The 23,060-nt window shown below is 42.9% G+C and overlaps 1 protein-coding gene across 2 annotated transcripts in view; it reads left to right on the top strand.

The window, feature by feature from the left end:
- Positions 1-23,060, top strand: part of DCX (doublecortin) — a 117,775-nt gene that overhangs the window by 62,770 nt on the left and 31,945 nt on the right. Inside the window, exons 4-5 of one of the 2 annotated variants that reach the window (XM_026014862.2) lie at positions 19,184-19,286; positions 21,000-21,122. In XM_026014862.2, the coding sequence (XP_025870647.1) occupies positions 19,184-19,286; positions 21,000-21,122 (226 nt within the window). Of the gene's footprint in view, positions 1-19,183; positions 19,287-20,999; positions 21,138-23,060 lie in introns of both variants that reach the window. The other variant, XM_026014861.2, reaches the window with a different exon arrangement.

Here is a 23,060-nt window from a genome sequence, read left to right as displayed (position 1 = left end):
TGTGGTTTCCTGCCTTATTAATTTTCCCCATTCTCACTGGTGTGAGGTGGTATCTCATTGTGGTTTTGATTTGTATTTCCCTGATGGCAAGTGATGCAGAGCATTTTCTCATGTGCATGTTGGCCATGTCCATATCTTCCTCTGTGAGATTTCTCTTCATGTCTTTTGCCCATTTCATGATTGGATTATTTGTTTCTTTGGTGTTGAGTTTAATAAGTTCTTTATACATTTTGGAAACTAGCCCTTTATCTGATATGTCATTTGCAAATATCTTCTCCCATTCTGTAGGTTGTCTTTTAGTCCTTTGCACTTATTCTTATTCTTATTCTTTGTTGCCTAATGGTTACCATGGTGACTAAATTGTCATAAATACTCAGGGAATGCTATTCAAGTGAATGAATTCAGAACTTTTTGACTCAAAGATCAATTCTGGAATGCATTACCAAAATAATGTTAGGGAGTCCTATCTTGTAGAGATTTTATAAAAGGAGATAGGTACAGATATGCCCAGGATGTGGAAATAAAGTGCTCTACTGTAGGGGCACAGAAAGACAGTAGATTGATTTTCCTTCCAGTCCTTGGGTGCTGTGAAACAGGATGAATATTGTTCACATAAGATTCTCTGTCTCTCTCTTCCCCACCCCTGTGTGTCTCTACCTCTTCATCTCTGTCTCTCCTCTTTGTCAAAGCCTGATTTACTCTACCAGCTTTGCTTGGTGCCACCTTGTCCACCTTCATTTCCCCTTAGGTCACACATCTTTTGTCAAATAATTATAATGATTTGCATCCCTACAGCATCAATGCTTTTCAAGGCACTTTCATAGACACTATCTCTTTCTTCCAAATTGAAAAAAAAAAAAACTATGATGATGGCAGCCCTGATGGCTCAGCGGTTTAGTGCCCCCTTTGGCCCAGGGTGTGATCCTGGAGACCTGGGATTGAGTCCCATGTCAGGTTCCCTGAATGGAGCCTGCTTCTCCCTCTTGCCTGTGTCTCTGCCTCTCTCTCTCTCTCTCTCTCTCTCTCTCTAATGAATAAATAAATGAAACCTTAAAAAAAAAAGAAGTCAGGATGTGGGCAGTCCTGGTGGCTCAGAGGTTTAGCGCTGACTTCGGCCCAGGGTGTGATCCTGGAGTCCCAGGATTGAGTCCCACATCAGGAAAAAAAAATTTTAAAAAACTATGATGAGGCAGTCAAGTTATAGCAGTTCCATTTTTTAGATGAGGAATAAGGTGTTTGAGTGACTTGCCCATGATCATGTAGCAATGTGTGACTGAACCACGACTAGGAGTCAGTCTCTTTACACAAATATCACCCTGAGTCTCAAAATTCAGAAGCACAGGTTTGTTAGGAAGACAGCAGTTAGTCCTACTTGCCTTCATGGTTATAATCCTCATACTTTTGTGCTGTTTCAAATTCGTTGTTTGTTTGTTTGTACTCCTTCCTAGGCATATGAGGCTGACACTTGAGAAATGGCCAAATCAGACATTATCTCAGCCATAGGGTCTAAATTTATCCTCAGCTTTTTTTTTTCTTCAAACATGAAGTACGTGCTTTGATGAGATTTAAAACAACATTGTGTAGGACATCTTTTTGACTCTCCTTAAGCCAGCTGACACAGAAGTCTTCTGAAATGTGCTGCACCAGAAAGCATCTTCCCAGTCTTTCTCTTACAGATTTCTTTGACAGTCACAGAAGGAGTACTTTTTTTTACTAGTTGATACTTCATTGGGTCTTTTCCTTCCTGGGGCTGGCAACTTTCTCACCCAGATTTACCAGCTCAAAACCCATTTGGTGTCCCAGAATGGAATGAGTAAAGCAGTGTTGTACTGAAACCATGGATGAAGTTGGACCTCAGAGCCTAGGAAGGGTGCCAGGACTAGAGGAGCCAAGGGCTTTGCAAAAACCAGAGGTCTAGGCAGGCTGTGAATCATTAACCAGACAAGCAGTGAGGAACTAGGAAATAAGCTTCTTAAGGGGGTTAAAGCAAGGCCAAGGGTCAAAAACTCAATAGCAGTGGACAATAGTAACAACAACAAACCACCCAGGGGAATGAGACGAATTCTGCTTTAGCCCAATAGCTTGCTGCAATTGAGCTGGCTCTAGAGAGTTGTCAGCCTAACATCCACAGGTGGAAACAAGGAGGCCATCTTTACAGCTGGGGAGTAGAGAGTATTGTGGTCATAGCAAAGGTAACATCTTGACAGTTGAGAAATGCTCTAGAGCAGGGTTTCTCAAGCCTGGCACTACTGATGTTTTGGTCCAGATCATTCTTTTGTTCTTTGTTGTGTGGCTCTGTTCTATGCATGGTAGGACATTTAGCAGCATCTCTGGCCTCTACCCACTAGATGTCAGCAGCACCCCTGCCCCCAGGGTGTGACATCCCAAAATGTCTCTGGATATTACCCAGTGTCTTTTGGTAAGTTAGAGGGAGGCAAAATGGCCCTGGGCTGAGAACGGCTCTAGAATCTATAGATCATGAAAGCTCATTGGCCTTGAACCTTCTAGGATTTACTGGCTTTCTAATTATCTTTAGAGCAAGGGATTTAACATTGCAGACATAGGCATGTGCAATCCCATCCTTCCCAAATGTCCTTTCACATCCAGTGCCTAACTCATCTCTTCCATTCAGCACTATGCAGTTCCCAAGAATACGGAACCCTCAGAATTTTCTTCCAATCATACGTAGTTGCAAACTCAAGGGTAGACCTGCTACTGGTTTTCGTTCTTGGTTTACATGTAAATTGGGACAAATGTGAAAATGCATTTTTATTTTTTGTAATTGAGTGCTAAAAGACCTGTTAAGTTTCTGTTTTCTTATTATTTGCCTTGGGCTTTTACTTTCTTCATTTCCATCTCTTTCCTACTTTCATGCTACTACATCCTTCACAGTAGAAGTCTGTAGCTGATGAGGTGGGACATCCAGAGGCCAGAATTCAGGAGGGAGAGAGGATAGGGGAAGAACTGAGTTGAAAAATCTCTGCTCTGGAAAATAGTTGCAAAGAATATTTTACCCACTTATTTATCTTCCAACTCAGTCTGTTTTCATTCCACCCATCATACCCTTTCTTCAAAATGTGAGGAAGAAGTCCATGCAGTTTAATTTCTCATTGTTGCCCTTGTGATGTATGTTCACATCTGTCAGTAGTAGGAGTCCTATAAAGGCCTGGCAAAGCAGCTTTGTGGACTCTGAAGAGACCACAGGATGTAGTGCAAATGGCCCTAGACTAGGAGTCCAAACCCATGTTCCAGTCTCTGTCTTCCTCTTTATACACATTTAAGCTTGCAAATTACCTTACCTTGGCTGAACTTCAGGTTCCTCACATGTAGACTAGAACTACCCATTTGCCTACATGGTAACTCTAGGGCTCAGATGAGACAATGAGGTGAAAGCAGCATGAAACTTGTGAAGGCTTTTACAAATGCAAAATGGTATTATTATTGCTTAATTGCAGTTCACATCTCTTCAATTATTCTTGCCCAGATGTCACAGGGCCTACTGGATGGATGTCACATTCAAGGCCATAATAACAGTTTATTTCTCTTGCCTGCAGTAACAGACCTACACTCCAGGCCTTTCTCTTCAGATTTACTCTCTACTTTCTACCCTTTGCCACCCTGCTCCATACCCTGGGAGGTTGACTCATGTCAACAGGCTCCCTTGTCTTCTGAATTCTGGTTGTGTTTAACCAATAGGGAGCCTTGGCAGAGAGGAGAAAAGTAAGGTTAGGCTGTTTACCCCTGGCCCCCTGCCTGAGAAGCTGCTGGGTGTCCTTTGATTGAGGGTCACAGCTCCAATCAGGAAGCTCTTTTCATATAATTTTCTTGCTCTCTCCTTCCTCTTGGTTCTGGTAACTGCTGCCTCCACTCTCCCAGGAATAAGGGTGATTATGGACCCCAACATTACTAGTCCTGGGGTACTTCAGTATCCCCTGTGGCTTCTTTGTACCCTGACCATACTTTTGTAACCAATCCCCTTTCTTAAACTACTTAGTTTATCCACTCTGAGCATGTCATGAGTTTCTTACTGGGACCCTGACTGATGCACCCACCAAATCTTTTTCTTTTCTTCTCCCCTGATCTTTTTTTGGTACTAAAATATAGCCTTACGAAGGAGGGGCATTACATAAGAAATGCAGTAAGTTTATGTTCATTATCATTCTGTGCAGCTATGTTGAGAATCAGCTCCTAAGTCACCAGCTCAGAACATCTGTAATTGAGCTGTATGTTCCTTACCAATTGGGTAGTCAATGCTCTTTGTCCTTTCCCCCAACCAACCATCGAGGCACATTTAGAAGCCAGGACTCTTGTGCCTACTCTCTCCCACAAAGGTCATATCCTTGCTAAATTCCAGCCTCCTGGGAGGCAAGCGTCTGATGCACACTCCAGTCTCTGGTTTGCTGTAAATCCATTTGCACCCCTTTGCTTCCCTTGGACTCAGTTTGCAGAGAATGAGCTTACATCCTTTTGCTTCCCTTGGACTAGAGTCTCAGGAAGCCTGGGAAGGGGGGTACAGTTAAGCCTCTGGGATTCCACCACAGCTGCCAGCATTCTGGCCCTGGTGTCTCTGCTCATTAACTGTGTCCAACTTGGAATGTTTCATAGAGTGTCAGAGCTAGGAGAGACCTTGCAAATCAACTAGTCCAAAGGTTCTTAACTTAGGATCTATAGATGGGCTTCAGAGAAATATTTAAGCCCTGAAATTATATGAAAAATTGGCTATCTATCTACAGATATGCATTGCTCTGAGAAGAAGATCCATAGCTTTCATCAAATCCTCAAAAGGGCTCATGACACAAAAAAGACACAGACCTCCAAAGGCTCCAGACCAGCACCCTCACCTTACAACAGGGGAAACTGAGGCCCAGGGAGGAAGCAGCTTATCTGATTCCACAGGGAGTCAATAGCAGGATTTAACCCAGTATCTAGGAAGACATTAACTTCCTTTTCGAAACAAACCCTTCCTTCCTCTACTGAATTCCAAATTTGTTTTTCCACTATACTTTGTGCATAGTAGACACCAGATAACTCATTAAATGCAACTGATAACTGCAATGGGCCCTACAAATACACTCTCTTATTTTAATTGACCCCGCTCAACAGAATCTGGAGTTGTGTGGGGCTCAGGGCCAACCTTAGAGCTTAGTGGTGCCAAGGGATCAAGCATGGTTTTTCCACCCCAGTTCTCTCTGATGAATGGAGTTCTGTCTCGTCCCAGGTTCTCTGAGCCAACTTGTCCCCAGGGCCCCGTGGAAGGGCAGGTGTCGGTCCTGGGCATGGACTCAGCAGCCCAACTCCAGCGCCTCTGCAGCTGTTCTCATCCCCATGAGGCCCCCAGTGGGAGCTGACACAGAGACTCTTGGAAAATGGCAAAGAAAAGCTAAGGAAAAAACACCCTTGAGCATTGAGGAGTTGCCAGGCTTCCAGGGGAGCTGGCACTGCCTAGCTCAGGTTATTAAATCACAACCAGCTTCTGGTAAAATAGGGTAGAAAAGCTTGCTCCTTCCCGTCTCCCCTTCCCTGCTCTTCTTGCCCAGGGCACACGTAGTTTCATACTACCCAGAGTGCCCTACTAGATTTCCTCATGCAGGTCTCCCCACCTATGAAGTAAGTGCCTTGGCCGTGTAATGTAGGTATCCAGTGTGTAAGAGGGAAAGGAGTCTTGAGTTCTGGTATCAGCTCTGTAACTGACTACTGGCATTGCAGTCTTGCACAAGTCACTTAACCTGGATGGGCTTTCATGCTTCATTCATTTAAAAAGAAATGCAGCTAATGACCCAAAGGAGGTAGGAGGTGAGATCACTTGACAAATGCCAAACAACAAAGGGTCATTATGAGCTTTGGCCATTCAGAGATAAACTGTGGTAAAGGCAGAAAGAATAATTTGGAGGGCTGATAGCCCAGCTGAGATCTGAGAACCTGGATTTCAGTTTTGTGGAGGAAATTCCTGAATGAAGGTGGAAGGAGAGTCCCTGTTGGCTGTGAGACATCCGTTGACAGAAACCCAACCTGTTCCTGAAGGTTCATATGCTACTTTACATCCCAGAGACCTGTGAGAAGAGCTTCTGAGGACCAGTCACTCTTCACCAGGCAAGGAAAAAGAAAAGCCCAGTCAGGTCTAGTGCTGGAGGATCCCAGAGAGTCAGCCTTGCTGTGACTTGCCATAGAAATCGGTAGAGCAGATTGCACAGGGGCATAGAACTCCCAGAGGGTGGCACAAGATAGTGGGAACAGAATATCAATCTCTCCCATCATAAGCAGCCAGTCAACACTGTTTCCTAAGGCCCTCGGAATGGGTCACATGCTAACCTAAGCAACTTGAGGCAAGACGAAGGAAATTAGAGACATGGTCGGTGCCTTCAAGGAGTGGATGCTTTGATGGAGAAAGAGATAAGACAAAACCTGTAGGGCAGCTAAGGTGCTTAAGAAATGGTCTTCAGTGGGGGAGCAGCTTGATATCTCATTGTTTTATACAAATAACTAGAAAGCAAATAGATCCAGAACTCAGTAAACCGGTCAATCTTCATCTTTTATGACTTTGTCTAAAATGCGGTGTAGAGGACAATGATCACTAGTGAGCTAGAATAACCTTGTCATACTGTAATATTCTTAATTATGAAACTAAAATGTAATTTTAGGGGATCCCTGGGTGGCGCAGCGGTTTGGCGCCTGCCTTTGGCCCAGGGCACGATCCTGGAGACCCGGGATCGAATCCCACGTCGGGCTCCCCATGCATGGAGCCTGCTTCTCCCTCTGCCTAGGTCTCTGCCTCTCTCTCTCTCTCTGTGTGACTATCATAAATAAATAAAAAATTTAAAAAAAAATAAAAATAAAATGTAATTTTAAAGATCCTTAGACTCTTGCTATTCTGGATGATACTATTTTTTTTAACTGTTTGACTTTTTTTACACTTGGATTCAGTGGACAAGATAGATGGGGGCTCTGTTGTTTTGGAGCTTCTGTGGTGGTGGTGGTGGTGGTTCTAGTTGAGATCAGGAGATAAGGAAGCCTTCTCTGAAAAGATGAAAGTTGACTTCTGCCTCTGCAGTATGGCAGACTAAGTATCCTAAAAAGCCTCCCTGCTACAATACAACTAAATCCTGATTAAATTGCAACAAATTATTTTATATTTTTTCTTTTTTAAGCCACTCTGTTGATATATAATTCATATACATTGAAAATCTATAATTCAATGATTGTTTTTGATATATTACATTATTTAAGGGTTTTAATTGTGGTAAAATATATATTAGAAAGATTTGTCATTTTAACCATTTTATGTGTGCAATTTGGTGCAATGAATTGCACTCACAATGCTGTTCAACAATCACTACTATGTAGTTCAAGAACTTTTTTGTCACCCTAGACAGAAATTATGTAAGTATTAAGTAATAACTGCCCAATCCACCTTTCCCCTAGCCTCTGGGAACCTCTAATCTACTTTGCGTCTCAATGATTTTGTCTGTTCTGGATATTTCGTATAAGTAGAATCATACAGTATTTGTCCTTTTGTGTCTGGTTTATTTCACTTGGCATAATGTTTCCAAGGCCCAGGCTGCATGTATCAGAGCTGCATTTCTTTTGTGGTTGGATTGTATGAGTACAGTGTGATTCCTTTGTATGTATTTTGTTTACCCATCAGTCTGTAGATGGACACTTGGATTTGGGCTATTGTAAATAATGCTCTAATGAACATTGCATACAAGGACCTATTTGAGTCACTGCTTTCAATTCTTTTTTGTATATACCTGGACGTGGATGTGCTGGGTCTTATGGTGTGATACTGTCATTTATAAGAAATATTTATATTTGGTCTTTGTCCTATTTCTGTCAAAGCGCTTCTAAAACCATTGGGATATAGCCTAAGGGATGAGTGACAGAGGTATCTTTTGTTATGTTAATGAAGAGACGTTTGGAAACTGCCTAAGGAGAGGGCTGGTTGCCAAGAAAATCAACCAGGTAATTAGTCCTGCCCCCAGACTTCTGGAGAGGGAAAAGGGGCTGCATATTGAATGGATCACCAATAGCCAATGATATAATCAATCATGCCTAAGTAAAGAAGCCTCTGTTAAAACCCAAACAGAGTGTTCAGAGAGCTTCTCAGTTGGTGAATACATGGAGATGTAGGCAGAACCGCACACTCAGAAGGCTCAGATGTTTAGTATCCTTTCCCCATACCCTATGCATCTCTTCCATCTGGCTGTTTCTGAGTTATATCCTTTGATCATAAACCAGTAATATAGTGAGTAAACTGGTTTCCTGATTTCTGTGAGCCACTCTAGCAAATTAATCAAACCCAAGGAGGGGGTCGTGGGAAGCTCTGATTTCTAGCCAATGCATTGGTCAGAAGTAGCATCTGAAGTGCCAGAATGGGGGTAGTCTTGTGGGACTGAGCCCTTAACCTATAAGAACTGATGCTATTCTGGGTAGATAGTGTCAGGAGGGAGCTGAATTGCAGGCACCCTTCTGATGGCTGAGAACTGCTTGTTGGTGTGGGGAACCCCCCAGCATATACCCGTACCCATACATCGGAATTGGTAACCAGAATTCTGTAGTTGGTGTTAGTGACGTGGGATTTGTTAGAAGGGACCTGGCTCATGGAAACATATGGTTTGGGAAGATAAGGGTTGGTAAAGGAGTAGATGATTAGCCTTTAATTCTTGGGTGGCCACACAGTCTGAAGGTCTGAAGCAGTAGCTGCACTGTAATTCCATACTTGGGGTGAAAGTTACCAGTGGAAAGTAAAGGTTTTTCCAACCCCTGGGGAATGGTTCACTGATGCATATGGAAGTGCACGCTAATAAGAGAAAGGCAGAGTATTCAGACCCTTGGTTACCATTATCTATAACAGATAAACTAAAAGTAAAAGACAATAGTGCGTCAGACCTTGATGCTAGACCAAATGCAGATTTCAGTGAATTGGAGCTTGGGCCACTAGCCTCAAAGCTGCTCCCACCCCTGCAAGGTAAAAATTGTGCAAGGACAACGGAAAGCCCCTGTGAGACCTCTGGTCACCAAGAAGGTAGTCTACATGGGGGAAGGGCAAAACCAAGAAACTACTGAAACCAGGGAATATAGTGGGAAGGGATTATTTCATTCCATGGATCGGTATCATCAGCTTCCTGGGGCGCTTTTACTGAAATGGATTATGAGAGCAACGAATTTAGGAGCTGTGTCTCTAGGTGTGGAATGCTTCTGAGTGCAAGAGCATGTTTGGGTCGATGTGGGCCCCTCAGCTCACTGTGGAACAATCACAGCATGAAGCAGCTGATATGCTTTGTATATATGCCATGTGGGACCAGCTTTATGATGATCAGGATATTCACTTGCTGAATATACCCATTACCCACGTCATGGTAAATGCTGTAGTTAAGGGGACCCCTTTTATCTGGGGTATATCTACCCCATATAACCTTATTGCTGCAAAACCAAAAAACAATCTGGGAAGCCTTAGCAAAAGTGTTATCTAAACCTCCCTTTGGGGGGTCTTACAGATACTAATTAATACATTAGATTCATTAACAAGGGAATGGAGAGTGGCCAAGGGGAGAGTCAAGGGACTCTTTCCACCAAGGTGGAAATTTTGAAATGGTTACAGCAGTTGCTTACCCTCCCTCCCCACCCTGTAGCCATGGTTTCAGTTATCCACTGTCTGTTGTATCATTACAAGCTCAACAGTAGCCTAATGCCACATCATAATGCCTACATCACTGACCTCACTTCATCTCAACATGTAGGCATTTTATCATTTCAAAAGGAAGGTGAGTACAGCACAAGGTATTTTGAGAGAAAGACCATATTCATGTAACTTTTATTACAGTATCTTACTATAATTGTTTTATTTTATCATTAGTTATGGTTGTTAATTTCATACTGTGCCTAATTTATAAGTTAAACTTTATACCAGGTATGTATTTATAGGAAAAACATAGTATATATAGGGCTTGGTACTATCTGTAGTTTCAGGCATCCCCTGGGGGGTCTTTGAATGGATCCTGTGGATAAAGGGGGACTGCTATCCTGAGAAATAAGGTGAGCAAAGCAAATATTGATAGAAACAAAAAGAGAAAGGAAAGAGTCATAGGACTCATCCTGCAGGGTGGAAATCTTTTGATGGTTATTAAAAAGTGGGATGAATAAAATGGCATATGGTTAAAACAAAGGCTTTCTTTTTTTTAAGAATTTATTATTTATTTATTTATTTATTTATTTATTTATTTATTTATTTGAGATAGAGAATGAGAGAGAGAGAGAGAGAGCACAAGTGGGCGCAGAGCGAGAGGGAGAAGCAGGCTCCCTGCTGAGCCTGACATGGGGCTCCATCCAAGAACCCTAGAATCACGACCTGAGTGGAAGGCAGATGCTTAACCGAGTGAGCCACCCAGGCACCCCAAAACAGAGATTTTAATGCAGTACTACCAATGGTTAGGAGGGTCAAAGGGTCCCCTTACTTGTCCGCCAACATTAAAGGACCCCAAGCAAGTTTGCCATATTTACCAAAATTTGAGGAAATTTAACCTCTGATTTATAGTCAGTCAATCAGAAGCACAGGTAACTACCTGCACTTGAGACTTGCATCTGGTGTGGAAGGTGAGGGTGAGTGGCGGGGATCTTTGAGGACTGAACCCTTAGCCTGTTGGTTCTGACCTTACCTCTTGATAGTGTTAGAACCCTGCAGGTGTCGGAGCATTGCTTATTGGAAGTGCAGAGGAATCCCACCTCTACCTCCAGCCCCACACATTGAAATTGGGTCCAGGAACCCAATTATATGGCAAATCTACACTTAGCTTTTTGAGGAACCCGTGGCAAACATCTTTAAATGCTTTAGTAAGTTTGCAGAAAAGAAAAGCAGGAGAGGCGCCAGGAACCCACAGGCATTATGGGAAAACATGGGCTTCCCTGGAGGCAAACCCCCATAAGTGGAGCCCAGCACTTTGGATATTCATGGAAATGTGGGGTGTGCAAGGTCTTTGAAGAGCGAGGGACCTGAACCTGCAGTCTTGACATTAGGGGCCAAGATCCTGAAGAGGAGACACATTGGAAACATACCTGGAAACTTGTCTATCTTTGCATGGCTCCAGGTGGGAAACAGAATAAGCCAGAACACTGCTCATTCTGCTGCCTGGCTGCTGCTGCGAGCCTTGCCTTGAGAGTTTGCAACATTCATTCTGACACTGGCCTGGAGTTCAAATCTCTCCTCTTCATGTCCCCAGGGAATGCACAGTTGAGAAAAGGTGGCCCCATATTGTTAGTGCCTCCTGGCACCTGGCAGAAGCAAATCCAAGTCTCTTTTTTTTGGAGGAAAGCATTCCCCAACCTAGATCCCCCTCAGGATTTCCCAAGACTTGGTTCCACTGAATAGGAGCTCACAATTAAAAAAAAAAAAAGTATCAAACATACAAGAAAACAAGCCACTGCAAGAGAGAGTTAGCACAAACAATAGATTTGGATTCCCAAAGGACTTCAGATCCTAGAATTAATCAGATACAGGACATAGAACAAATCCAGATGGATTGTTTCGAGAAACAAAACATGTAATCCAAATGGGATAAGACAAAGAGTTTATCAGCTATGACCAGGCAAATTTTGGGGAGAAATGAAATAGAATTCAGTGAGTGGGCCAAACAACAAATTAAACACATCTGAAGAGAGAAAAAGTGAACTGGCAGATCTGAAGTTTTTTTTTTTTTTTTTTTCCCATAATGGAGCACCAAGAGATAAGAAGGTGGAAAATACAAAGGTGAGGTTGAGGCACAAAATACAGAATAGGAAGGTCTAACAAGTGCCTAATTCAAAAATGACCCCAGGGGAGAAAGATCTAAGGTGTAACAAGGAATGGTGAGCAAATGAACTGGTAGATATGTAGCTAAATCAGAACAATATTAACTGTGTAGTCATTAAGACAATAATGGCTAATTTGTGGGGGTGAAATAAATGAACTAAGAGTCTAAGAAACAACAGCCTGTAAGATGAGGGTCACAGGACTAAAATATGTGATTCTTTAGATATGATTGTCCAGAGGCAGCTAGCCCTGTGAACATCTGGGAAGATATTCCACCCTCCGGGTAGAGAAAACTTCCAGAGGAAGGCCCAGAAGCAGGAAAGGTCTTGATGTGTTTGAGTGGCAGAAAGCAGCTGGTCTGACTGGAGCCGGTAAGCATGTGTGGTATAAAAGGTTGAGGGGCACCTAGGTGGCTCAGCGATTGGGCATCTGCCTTTGGCTCTGGTCGTGATCCCCGGGGTCCTGGGATCGAGTTACATATCGGGATCCCTGCAGGGAGCCTGCTTCTCCCTCTGCCTGTGTCTCTGCCTCTCTCTGTGTCTCTCATGAATAAATAAATGAAATCTTTTATAGATAGATAGATAGATAGATAGATAGATAGATAGATAGATAGATATAGATAGATACTGTATAGCCCAGGTCAAAAGTTTGGGGTTTATTCTATCTGTGATGGTCAGGCTGAAGGATTTTAAGCAGAGGAGTGATATGCCTGATTAAAATTTTAAAATACTGCCTTGGCCAGGGTATGGGGAGCAGTACAAGTGTTATAGGTAGGAAGTGGTGGGGGTGTACTGCCAAGAGACTGGTTATGAGGTTCCTGTACTAGATCTTGGACTAGGACGTGACAACAGGGAGCAGAAAATATGACCACTAGTTAACAAATAACTTCCAAGTTTCTGGTTTAGGCAACTGGAGGAATTGTGGTACCTACCATTTAGAGAGGAGGAGGAGAAATAAGAGTTTAATCCTGGATATACTTAAATCTGGGATCCCCATCCCTCCATCTTGGTTAAGCAGAGCTATCAAGCAGGCAGTCGAATATATGAGTCTCAAGTTCAGTGATAAGAGGGGCCTAGAGTTATTCATGTATGAGCCATTGGTATATAGATAGTATGTAAGGCCTTGGGGCTGGACATGATTACCTAGTAAATAAGTGGAAATGAAGAAGAGAGGAGATCTGAGACCTAAGCACTGGGGCTTTCTAAAATGGAGTGGTCTGGAAGAAACAGAGAATCTAGCAAAGGTGGTTGAGGTAGGAGAAAACATGAAGGCTGTGGGATCCCAGATGCTAAGAGGGGCAGGTATTTAAGGGTGAGGACTTGCTCAGCTTACATCCGGTGTTGCCAGGAGGTTAAGATGAATCCAGAGATGTAACCATGGGATTTGATAACATGGAAGTCATTGTTGACCTTGACAAGAGCAGCCTTGGTGAGGCGAGGGGGATGGAAGCTTGATTGGATTGGGTTGAGGAAAGAACTGGAGGTGTGGAAGAGAACTTAAGATACCATAAATGTGAAGGTACTTTGAAAACAGTAAAAAATACTTTACAAATGCCAGTGGCACTATTTTGTCACCAGAAATTTTATGGAAGTTCAAGACATTGAATAAACATATCTGTGCCAATAGAGGTCCTACAGAACCAAGGAGCTGTTTGCCCAGGTAAAAATGTCATGAGAAACTGCAAGTAAGACTTCAAGATAACTACAAAAACGTTGATAAGTTAGCTAGGGCTGTCTCAAAAACAATGTCTCAGCTCACCAAGCCAACCTTGTGCCAACCTCTGGAGCCCAACCAGGGCTACCGGCAGGAAATGTTCCAGAATAAGAATGGTGGTAACTTTTAGAAAATGCTGTATCCATAATGTTTACTGAATCTTTCATTAACTCATTTTGCAAAGCTTTCCAGCCATGCTCTATGCACTGGGCATACCATTGGCAAGATCGGAAAATCGGTGTGGTTTGTCTTACTTCCCACAGGATTCCCTCTTCTTCACCACCAGGGCCACACCTCTTCCCATAGATGCCATCTGTCCTTCTCTTTACCCTGCATTTCACCAGTAGGCAACTGTATGCTTTGTTTGCAAGGCTGGTAGATGGGTCCCGGCAATTGCACTTTGGAGAGTGAGAATTTCTGGGACCGTAGTCAGTAAGATGCCAGTCCTTTTTTCTAGGGCTCATAAGAAAAGACACGTTCCTGCCTTTCCTCAGTTACCTGGAATATACTGGCCATCTCCATCCACCTGTATCCCACACATCCTTCAAGACTCAGATTCTTTAGCATTTCCTCCACTCTCACGTTCTCTTCCTGCTTCTCATGATCAGAATTGTTCTCTTTGTCTTCTGTCCTCGCCTTGCTCTTCTTGTCTTTGTAATAGTGCTAACAACAGTTGGCCTCATATTCCAATTATTTGTGTGGTTCTGACTTGATTATGCTGGCAACTTGGAAGGCAGAGGCCTTTTATGGTACATGTGTGTATCTCTCACAGAGATCCTTTGCTGCAGTAAATGCTTTCATGAAGGAATATTAGTGGAATTGAACTTTCAGTGAAAATATTTTGCATGTTGCACATGGGTCTCATACATACAGAAGACCTTACTTCCTGAGATAACATTTCTTGCTGAATACTTAGATCATGAAATGTAGATACTACTCTATAAGAGCCAACTTCCAGGGATGCCTAGGTGGTTCAGTGGGTTAAAGTGTCAGACTCTTGGTTTCGGCTCAGGTCATGATCTCAGGGTCTCAGGTCGAGCCCTGCGTTGGGCATCATGCTCAGTGGGGAGTCTGCTTGAGTTTTCTCTCTCTCCTTCTGCTCCTCCCCCATCCCTCTCTCTCTCAAAATAAATAAATAAATCTTTAAGACCTAACTGCCAGCATCTGGACATGTGGAGAGTCTAAACAAGCTTAAATAAAGCCACAAAGTGAATTTGTCATTCTCAGCTAATATTTTTTTAAGGAAGAAAATTGAGTTAGTGGTTCAATGCTAATATGAGTTTATTTTATTGATTTTGTGCTGGCAGTTGATTAATTACAAAGACAGGCATCATGCTTTTGTGTTCTTGTCCCTGACTTAAAGACCCACGTGTGACTTATATAAAAGCTGATGTCAGCAAGACCCTGTAAGTGGTATCATAATGATTATTATATTTACCACTTCTGTTGCCACCTAATGATGGAAATTTTATCTAAAAAACTCAGTTGCAAAATTATGCATTTGCCACCTAAGCTAAGGAGGACTTTTTTTTTTTTTTAAAGATTTATTTATTTATTCAGAGAGAGAAAGGCAGAGACACAGGCAGAGGAAGAAGCAGGCTCCATGCAGGAAGCCCGATGTGGGACTCGATCCCAGGTCTCCAGGATCACACCCCAGGCTGCAGGCAGTGCTAAACCGCTGCACCACCAGGGCTGCCCTAAGGAGGACTTTCTGTTGCAGTTATCCCCATGGAATTTTAAAAAGCAGATGTGAGTGTGAGTTTTATTTGGAAATTATTTCTTACACTTCATTCTCTCCTTCTTTTCTTCTTTCTTCTTTTTCTCCTCCTCCCTTCCTTCTTCTTCCTGTCCTCCTTCTCTACCACATACTCAGTTGCCAGTTACAGTGGTGAATAGGAATCTTGTTGTCCATAGATTCAAAATATGATCCATACAGATACTCTCTCTTTTCTTTTCTTTCTTTCTTTTTTTTTTTTTACTTTCTCTTTACAAGCTAGTGAAATATTCTAATGAATATCAGGCATTGATTAGGACAAAGGAGGTCTCTCCCATTTTAGGCTATCTGCAAGCCTTTGACATCAGGGCTTTAGGAAAAGCATGTTCTCTCAGGCAATTGAATTGCTTTGCCTTGAATTGAATTAGAACACCTGAATGCTAGTCTCTACTCTGCCATGAGCCATCTGTGTATAATCTTGGGCCATTTTGATTGTCTGTATTGGGTTCCTCATATTTAAGACGGGAGAGCCTTCTATTTCCCCAACTTTGTAACAAAGGTAGGGAGGGCTGTTGTGTCTCAGTATCCGAGGCCTTTGGGAAAGCTGGGTATTCACATGCACAGTGTGAACTTGTCTACGTTTGGGAGCCAGTAAAATGTAGGGAGGGATCATTCAAGAAACCTGATGCGGAACAGCTGGATTGCAAAATGAATGTTTTCGAAGCCAGCCACACCATTGTGAGTTTGTCAGAAGCATAGGGGGCTTTGCCTTTCTTAGAAGCTCTCCAAAGGAGGGGTTATCCAAAGGCTTTTCCCAAAGCCTGGGTGGGGGCAAAAAGGCTTGGGGTTGGAGGAGGGTGGGTCATTGTAACAGCAACCCCCAGAGCAATCTGTGAGGGCTTTGTTGGCCTACAATAGGATCTCATGGTGTGTCACTGCAATGACTGCTTTAGAGCTTTTGGTTTTTCTTCTTGGGAAGCAATTTCCACAAGCACCTCCAAAATGAATGTTCTGGTGCTTTCTGGGGGCCGGGTTGATGTTTGAAGTGTTTGCTAAATTCTTTTCATGGCCAGTAGTTGGTTGAGATTTTCTAGTTCTTTTTGAACCAATCTCATTATTTACATTTTCATTTAAAATCATTCATTTCATCTAAATTTTCAAACTAATTAGCATTTTTATGCAAAGAAGAACTTCTGAATGCATAATCATTATTCCTTTCTTATTCTTAAATTTGTGTATTTGTGTTACCTTTCAAAACCTTTCAATGCTAGTTCCTATTGTCTGCCAAAATTAATTTCTTTTTTGTTCCAACTTTTCTGCCTTTGTCCTTACAAAGCCTCCTTCTTATTTTCTTTACATTTGGTTGAGGCAAAAACAGCCCTCACTCAATTCTCACCATGTGATAAGCACTCTACCAGGAGCCATGGGGAGATACAGAGAAAGGGATAAACTTGGTTGTTACATTCAGGAAGCCTGTGCTCTACTGGGAAGGATGAGGTGAATACTCATGAGAATACAGGCAGGTCTTGAAACAAAGTGCTATAACCTAGAGGCCACTACCAGAGGAACACCCAAGGATGAGGCTTAGCTAAGCCCATGACCAAAACTAAAGTCAGGGCCAGGGCCAGGGCCAGGGCCAACCTTGAACATGAGGATTTGGCAGAGATCTTCAGGGCCACGGAGGTGCCAGGGGGTAAACAATTTAGAGACACATAACGTATCAGAGTTAAGGGTTCCAGGTTTTCTTGAGCCAAGGTCCAAGACATCAGTTGGAGACTGCAGCAGGGTGCAGGGTCATGTGGCCTGTCATTGGATTCACTACTAGGACGATATGCAGGATGCTCATTGTACTAACAATGCCAGCCAGTGACTATGTCATTTGAGACTAAGAATTTGAGGGATACTAAGGATTTGATACTAAGAATACCCCATGGCACCTACAGATAACTCCTATCCCAGCATTCATGACACTACACTGAAATGCTACATCCTAGCATTCACAACACTATGTTGAGTATCTTCACTCCATCAGATTGTGAGTCCATGAAGTCATGGACTGAGTCTTACACATCTCCATCTCCCCAGTGCCTGAACTATGCATGAGTGCTTTGTATTGCTGAATGGCCTAAAGCATGGGCTTTGGAGTCAGATCTGCCTTTGTTTGGCTTCATTACTTTCCACCTTAGTAACTTACTTATTGTCTCTGGGTCTCAGCTTCCTTGTCTGTGAAACAGTGATAATAATAATATAGACCTCTAGAGTTTGGTGTGGGAGCAAAATGAGATGAAAGATTTGGAAGTACTAAACAGAGTGCCTGTCACAGAATAAGCATTCAGTTCGTGCTAGCTCTAATTGTTATTCCATGATTGCAGAATGAATGGGAAAGGGACAAGTGGGCTGAAGAGGGATGTTGGTCTATTTGATGAGGTCAGGACCCAGGGCAGAGAAGGGGCTTAATAGGAGCAACCCTGGCAGTCCTCCAAGTCTCTCTCCCTTATCTTGGCATCTCCTGGATGCTTGGGAGGCTGAGACAATAGGGATAATCTTTAAGCATCTCTCACTTTGTGTAAATCTTGCAATCATCTTGGCTGTGGCAGATGAGGATTGAATAGACCCTGGGTGGAGGATGATGTTGTTAATATAAACATTTTTTCAAATGTGAAATATTGCTCTCTGTACCCAGAAAGCTGTTATTAGTTTGCAAGCACTGTGCCTTTGGAAAGCCATGTCTGGCAGCTTGAATGGGTAGCTTAGAACAATTAGAAGCTTTGAACACTTTCAAGCTAAGGATTGGGATAAGAATGTTTTGACTCTATGGTTTCTCCTGGGATTTCCCTGGTGTGCTGGACTAATTATCAGATGTAATTAGGAGGCTGAGAAGTGGGAAGACTACAGGGAGCAACATACTTTCCCAGGGACCCTCATTTCTTTGTGCAGAAAACGGATTGGGAAGACTATCTCTCTGTTGTGGAGAAGCAGCAATGCATAGGGCACTAGAAGACAGGAAGGATCCTGGGAATGTGGCTTTACGAGAAGAGCCTCAAGCCTATGGGGACTCATTGCTCGTGATTAAGTTTTAAGTGGTCAGGACAGCCCCCCCCCCCCAGCCTCTGCCCAGCTTCCACCTTGTTCTTGAGGGAGGAATGGTATTCTGGGTCACTTCCCTGTTCTTAGTCCATTTTAGCAAAAGTCCAATTTTTGTGGATCCAAATCAGTAAGGAACCAGTGCTCTTCTTTCAAAACTCATGAAGATAAAGAGAGGAACGTCCACATCTTGCGTAGCCACAGAGTCTATCTACTGTAGGCTCTAGATCTTTCTTATCTGCCTTGGGTTACACCATTGGTCCCAGATTTGGGCTAGGAGCACTCTGTCTTTGAGGGTCTGAGAAAAGGTAACATTTGCAGGGCCATCTGCTTGTGAACTTTTATTCAGAGGTGGAAACATTCCCTTTGGACATGGTCTTAAAGCTATTCTTCTTCTTCTTCTTCTTCTTCTTCTTCTTCTTCTTCTTCTTCTTCTTCTTCTTCTTCTTTCTTCTTCTTCTTCTAATGGAGAGAGTGTGAGTGGGGAGAGACAGAGGGAGAAGTTGAGAGAATATTAAGCAGGCTCCATGCCCAGCACGGGTCCTAAGACAGGACTTAATCTCATGACCCTGAGATCATGACCTGAGCTGAAACCCAAAATCGGCTGATTAATTGACTGAGCCACCCAGGACCCATGGTCTTGAAGTTATTCTTAATGCAATGGAAACAAGACTACCACCCATGAAACATGGAAAGACAATGGCATCCAGTGTATCTTTATTCACAGGGGCTGTGAAGGCTGTGAAGGGGCTGGTAGTTTGCAAAGTAGAGATCCCTGGGGGCTAAAGGTGATGGCCCAAATGTGAAGCTTTTCCCCCTGTCAACATGATATGAAGTTTATGGTCACAAGATAATCACATGTCAATCCAATGTTTCTGCTTCCTCCGCAGGTAACCTGTCTCCATGATTTCTTTGGAGATGATGATGTGTTTATTGCCTGTGGTCCTGAAAAATTTCGCTATGCTCAGGATGACTTTTCTCTGGATGAAAATGGTAAGCGCCACCACTGGATTTATTGTTCCTTTGTTCTCCCTCCTCCTATCCCTTAGGATTTCCATGGGGTCATATGGCCCAGAGAACATCCATGCATGGACCCTCAAGGGCAAATATTGTTAGTCTTCTTCCTGTGTGTTTGGTTACATCAGTCACTAAGTGAAAGGTTGATTGAATGTTGCAGATTCCCAGCGTCCAAACTCAGTAAAACTTACTGTCTATCCCAATAGTGACCATACTTCTTGAACCACATATTGTGTCACATGGGCTGATGGGTGCAATCAGACTATGGGAAGGAACGTTTCTGGTCAGACTTGGATATTATACATATACTTTTTTTCTAGTCAACATCCTCCAGTGACTTGGCTCATGTTGATGATTCCATTTTAGAAAGATTTTCCACTGTGTTTTTAGTGTCAAATCTTTTCCCTCTTCCCACTTTCTGGCTTGCTGCCCCATTCCCCATGCTTTGTGACTCAAGATTCCAGAGGTTGTTAATCTCAGGAAGGAGGTGAACATCTGCCCACCTCCCTTTGCTTGAGTCCAGGCTCCATGTGGAAGTTAATGGTGAATTAGCTCATACAGCAACAAGGTTAGGATATGATCCAGATGAGAATGCATATTCAAAACATCTTTCCCAAATATAAGGGGCAACGTGTGAGAAAAGCAAACCAAGTTGTATTAATATAGACTTTACAAACCACTCAAGTGACAAGACCCTGAAAGATGTGGCATTTTTTTTTCCTGTGTTCACTTGGAGAAGAGACAAATGGCCATAAAATAGCTCAACAGGGATCCCTGGGTGGCGCAGCGGTTTGGCGCCTGCCTTTGGCCCAGGGCGCGATCCTGGAGACCCGGGATCCAATCCCACGTCGGGCTCTCGGTGCATGGAGCCTGCTTCTCCCTCTGCCTGTGTCTCTGCCTCTCTCTCTCTCTGTATGACTATCATAAATAAATAATAAAAAAAAATTAAAAAAAAAAAAAAGAAAAGGTGCCCCAAGCATAGCAGACTGAGGTTGAGGAAAGTAGCAGAAACATTTGGCAGACTCCCCTACATGCCCAAGAGCTTTCTATAAGCTCCGAGCAACAGAGTCACTGCTGGCTTATTTATTCATTAAACCAGCATACGAATTTGTGATAATGTGCATTGAAAGTCAAAAAGAGATCTCTATAAATGCATGGTGGTGGTGCTGGTAGTGGCGGGAGTGCCTATTTATAAAATGACATGACACCCCTAATATGTCCTACTACAATACGTGGCTTGTAATGAACAGTAAATGGTAGCTCCCTCTTCTTCCTTTAAATTACTCATGGATGTTTCATCTGTGTGGCTGCAGCCCCTGAACTGTCAATCTCTTCTCCGAGGAAATTAATTAATTATGTCAACAGGTGCTATTTGGAGACATGGCTGGGTCATCCACAAATGGTCGAGTTGACTATTTAATAACCCACCCAACCTGCTTTTCAACTCCTTCTGTTGTTTCCATAATCCAGGGATTTAAACACCTGGCTTGGCCCAGATGACTTTTGTTAAGTTTCTCCCATGCCTCCCCCCTCAGAGCCGTCATTCTTACAGACAACAAGGACCACCTTGTAGTCTCGAGCTGTTAGGTACTTTGGCCTGTGGTGGTTATCCCAGTTTCTAGAAGTTGGTAATATGCCAAGGCTCGTTTCTCCCTTGGCTTTACTAAGCTGTCTGTTCTTTTCTACCAGAATGCCGAGTCATGAAGGGAAACCCATCGGCCACCGCTGGCCCAAAGGCATCTCCAACTCCTCAGAAGAGTTCAGCTAAGAGTCCTGGCCCTATGCGCCGGAGCAAGTCTCCAGCTGACTCAGGTAACGACCAAGACGGTGAGTGCTCTTCTCCTAACTGTGCACGCTGACTTCATTTACAGAGGCCAATACCCTCTGCATGCTGGGGAATGAGTTCCTCATGAACACCACTGTATCTCCATGATATCAGTTCTATCAGTTTAGAGACTAAACAAACTTGTTTGGAGTCATGGAGACACAGCTACGACCCTAAGTCTACTCAGATGGATGCAGACCAGAAATCTGGCCTCTTTGCCATGCTTGCTGTAATGCTTATTGTCATGTTTGTTTTCATAGTCATCATCTTCAACATTATCCAGCAAAGGCATAGACAAGGAAATAACCAAGTCAAACATAAATTTGAAGGAGAAAACCAGAATCTAAAACAAAAATGTAAAAAGAAAATTGCCACCCGAAAGTGTCAACATAGTTGATACACTTTAGATTCAAATTTGACTTTGAACCTTTTAGAAGTCAAGACAAAAAGAGAAATGAGATATTTGCATCATTCCCACAATGAGAACAAAATATATAGGCCAGGTTCTGAAAGGAAGCACAGATTTGTCGCACAGGATTTAATTTAATTAGTGGATAGTGAGTGATCAAAAAAAAAGTGACCTGTGGATCACTGCCAACCCATGAACTATTTATCAGTCTGTGATAAGATTAGAAGTTCGTGCCAAATGCAAATTATGCCACTAAGCAAACATTTACTTCAGCTGACTCTTTTTTCCTAGCACAAATTTTTTTGATAAGGCTAGCATTGTGTTCTTAAGCTGGCACAGGAGCTTGCCCCCACAGTTTGAGTGACGGTGATCTGAAAGGCAAAAGGCCAGAGAAGTTCAAGTTTAGAAGCTCAGTAGAGCCAGGCACAGACAGTTTGAGTTCTTCATGGTAAGGAAATCATATGGTGCAGTAGAATTCCATTTGTCCCAAGGCTCAGGGATCTCCATGAGAATTCTTCTAGCCTGGGAGTTTGGGAGCCTTGGGGCAGAGAGCACAAATGCTCTTTATCTCTTCCTCAGTTTGAGACAGCTCAGGCAACCTATTGGCTTTGAAATGCCTGTGGCCTAGAAAAACAGCTTGTCCTGCTGGCCTCACACTGCCAGGAGCATGCACATCACCAGCCATATTTTTTTTTCTTGGGAAGAAGGAACTAAATGGTGAAGAAGCAGCTCGAGCTTTTCATACTTCCATGTCTTTGCACATCCCATTTCCCTACACCTGGAATGCCGTCCTTCCAGCCTACTCTTCTCTGCTTGAAAACTTCTATTCATCCTTCAGTACCTCAACTAGAAATAGTTCCATTCTCTGCAATATCATAGCATGTTCTTCATGTATCTGGGGTAATATTCACCACACTGTGTCAAAAAGTCTGTATTTACCTGTCTACTTCTCCCACTAAATACTGGGCCCCTCAAGGGCAAGGTGTCATGTTCATTTTGAATCCTCAGTGCTGAGCACAGTGCCTGGGTCCTAGTCAATACTCAAATAATGTTTGTGAGTGAACGGACATGTAAGAACACCTATTTCACCTAGCATGGTGCTAAAGACTTAGTTAGCACTTAGGGAATAGTTGCTAAAGGAACAAAAGTGCATGTGTCCGATGATATCTTGGTGAAGTGTACAAAACAGCACATACATCTATCCACGCCAATTTATTTTGTTCACTCTATGAATACCTAGATTGTAACACTTGGATGAAAAGCGAAATTACTTGTACAAATTCCAGGCAAGGCCTTGCAAAAAAAAAAAAAAAAAAAAGGACTCTAAATACTTGATCAAGATTCATAAAGTCTGGCAGTAACTGCTTAGCCAGTCATATTTTCAGAAATGACCATTTCTGGAATTTCTAATCTATATTATTTATCTCTTGCAATGAAACAAATCACCCCCAAACTTAGTGGCTTAAAAGAACAAACATTATTTTATTGTTTCTGTGGGTTAGGAATTTTGGATTGC

This window comes from Vulpes vulpes, chromosome X (assembly GCF_048418805.1).
Source record: "Vulpes vulpes isolate BD-2025 chromosome X, VulVul3, whole genome shotgun sequence".
Classification (NCBI taxonomy): Eukaryota; Metazoa; Chordata; class Mammalia; order Carnivora; family Canidae; genus Vulpes; species Vulpes vulpes.
This window is presented reverse-complemented; position numbering and strand designations above follow the sequence as displayed.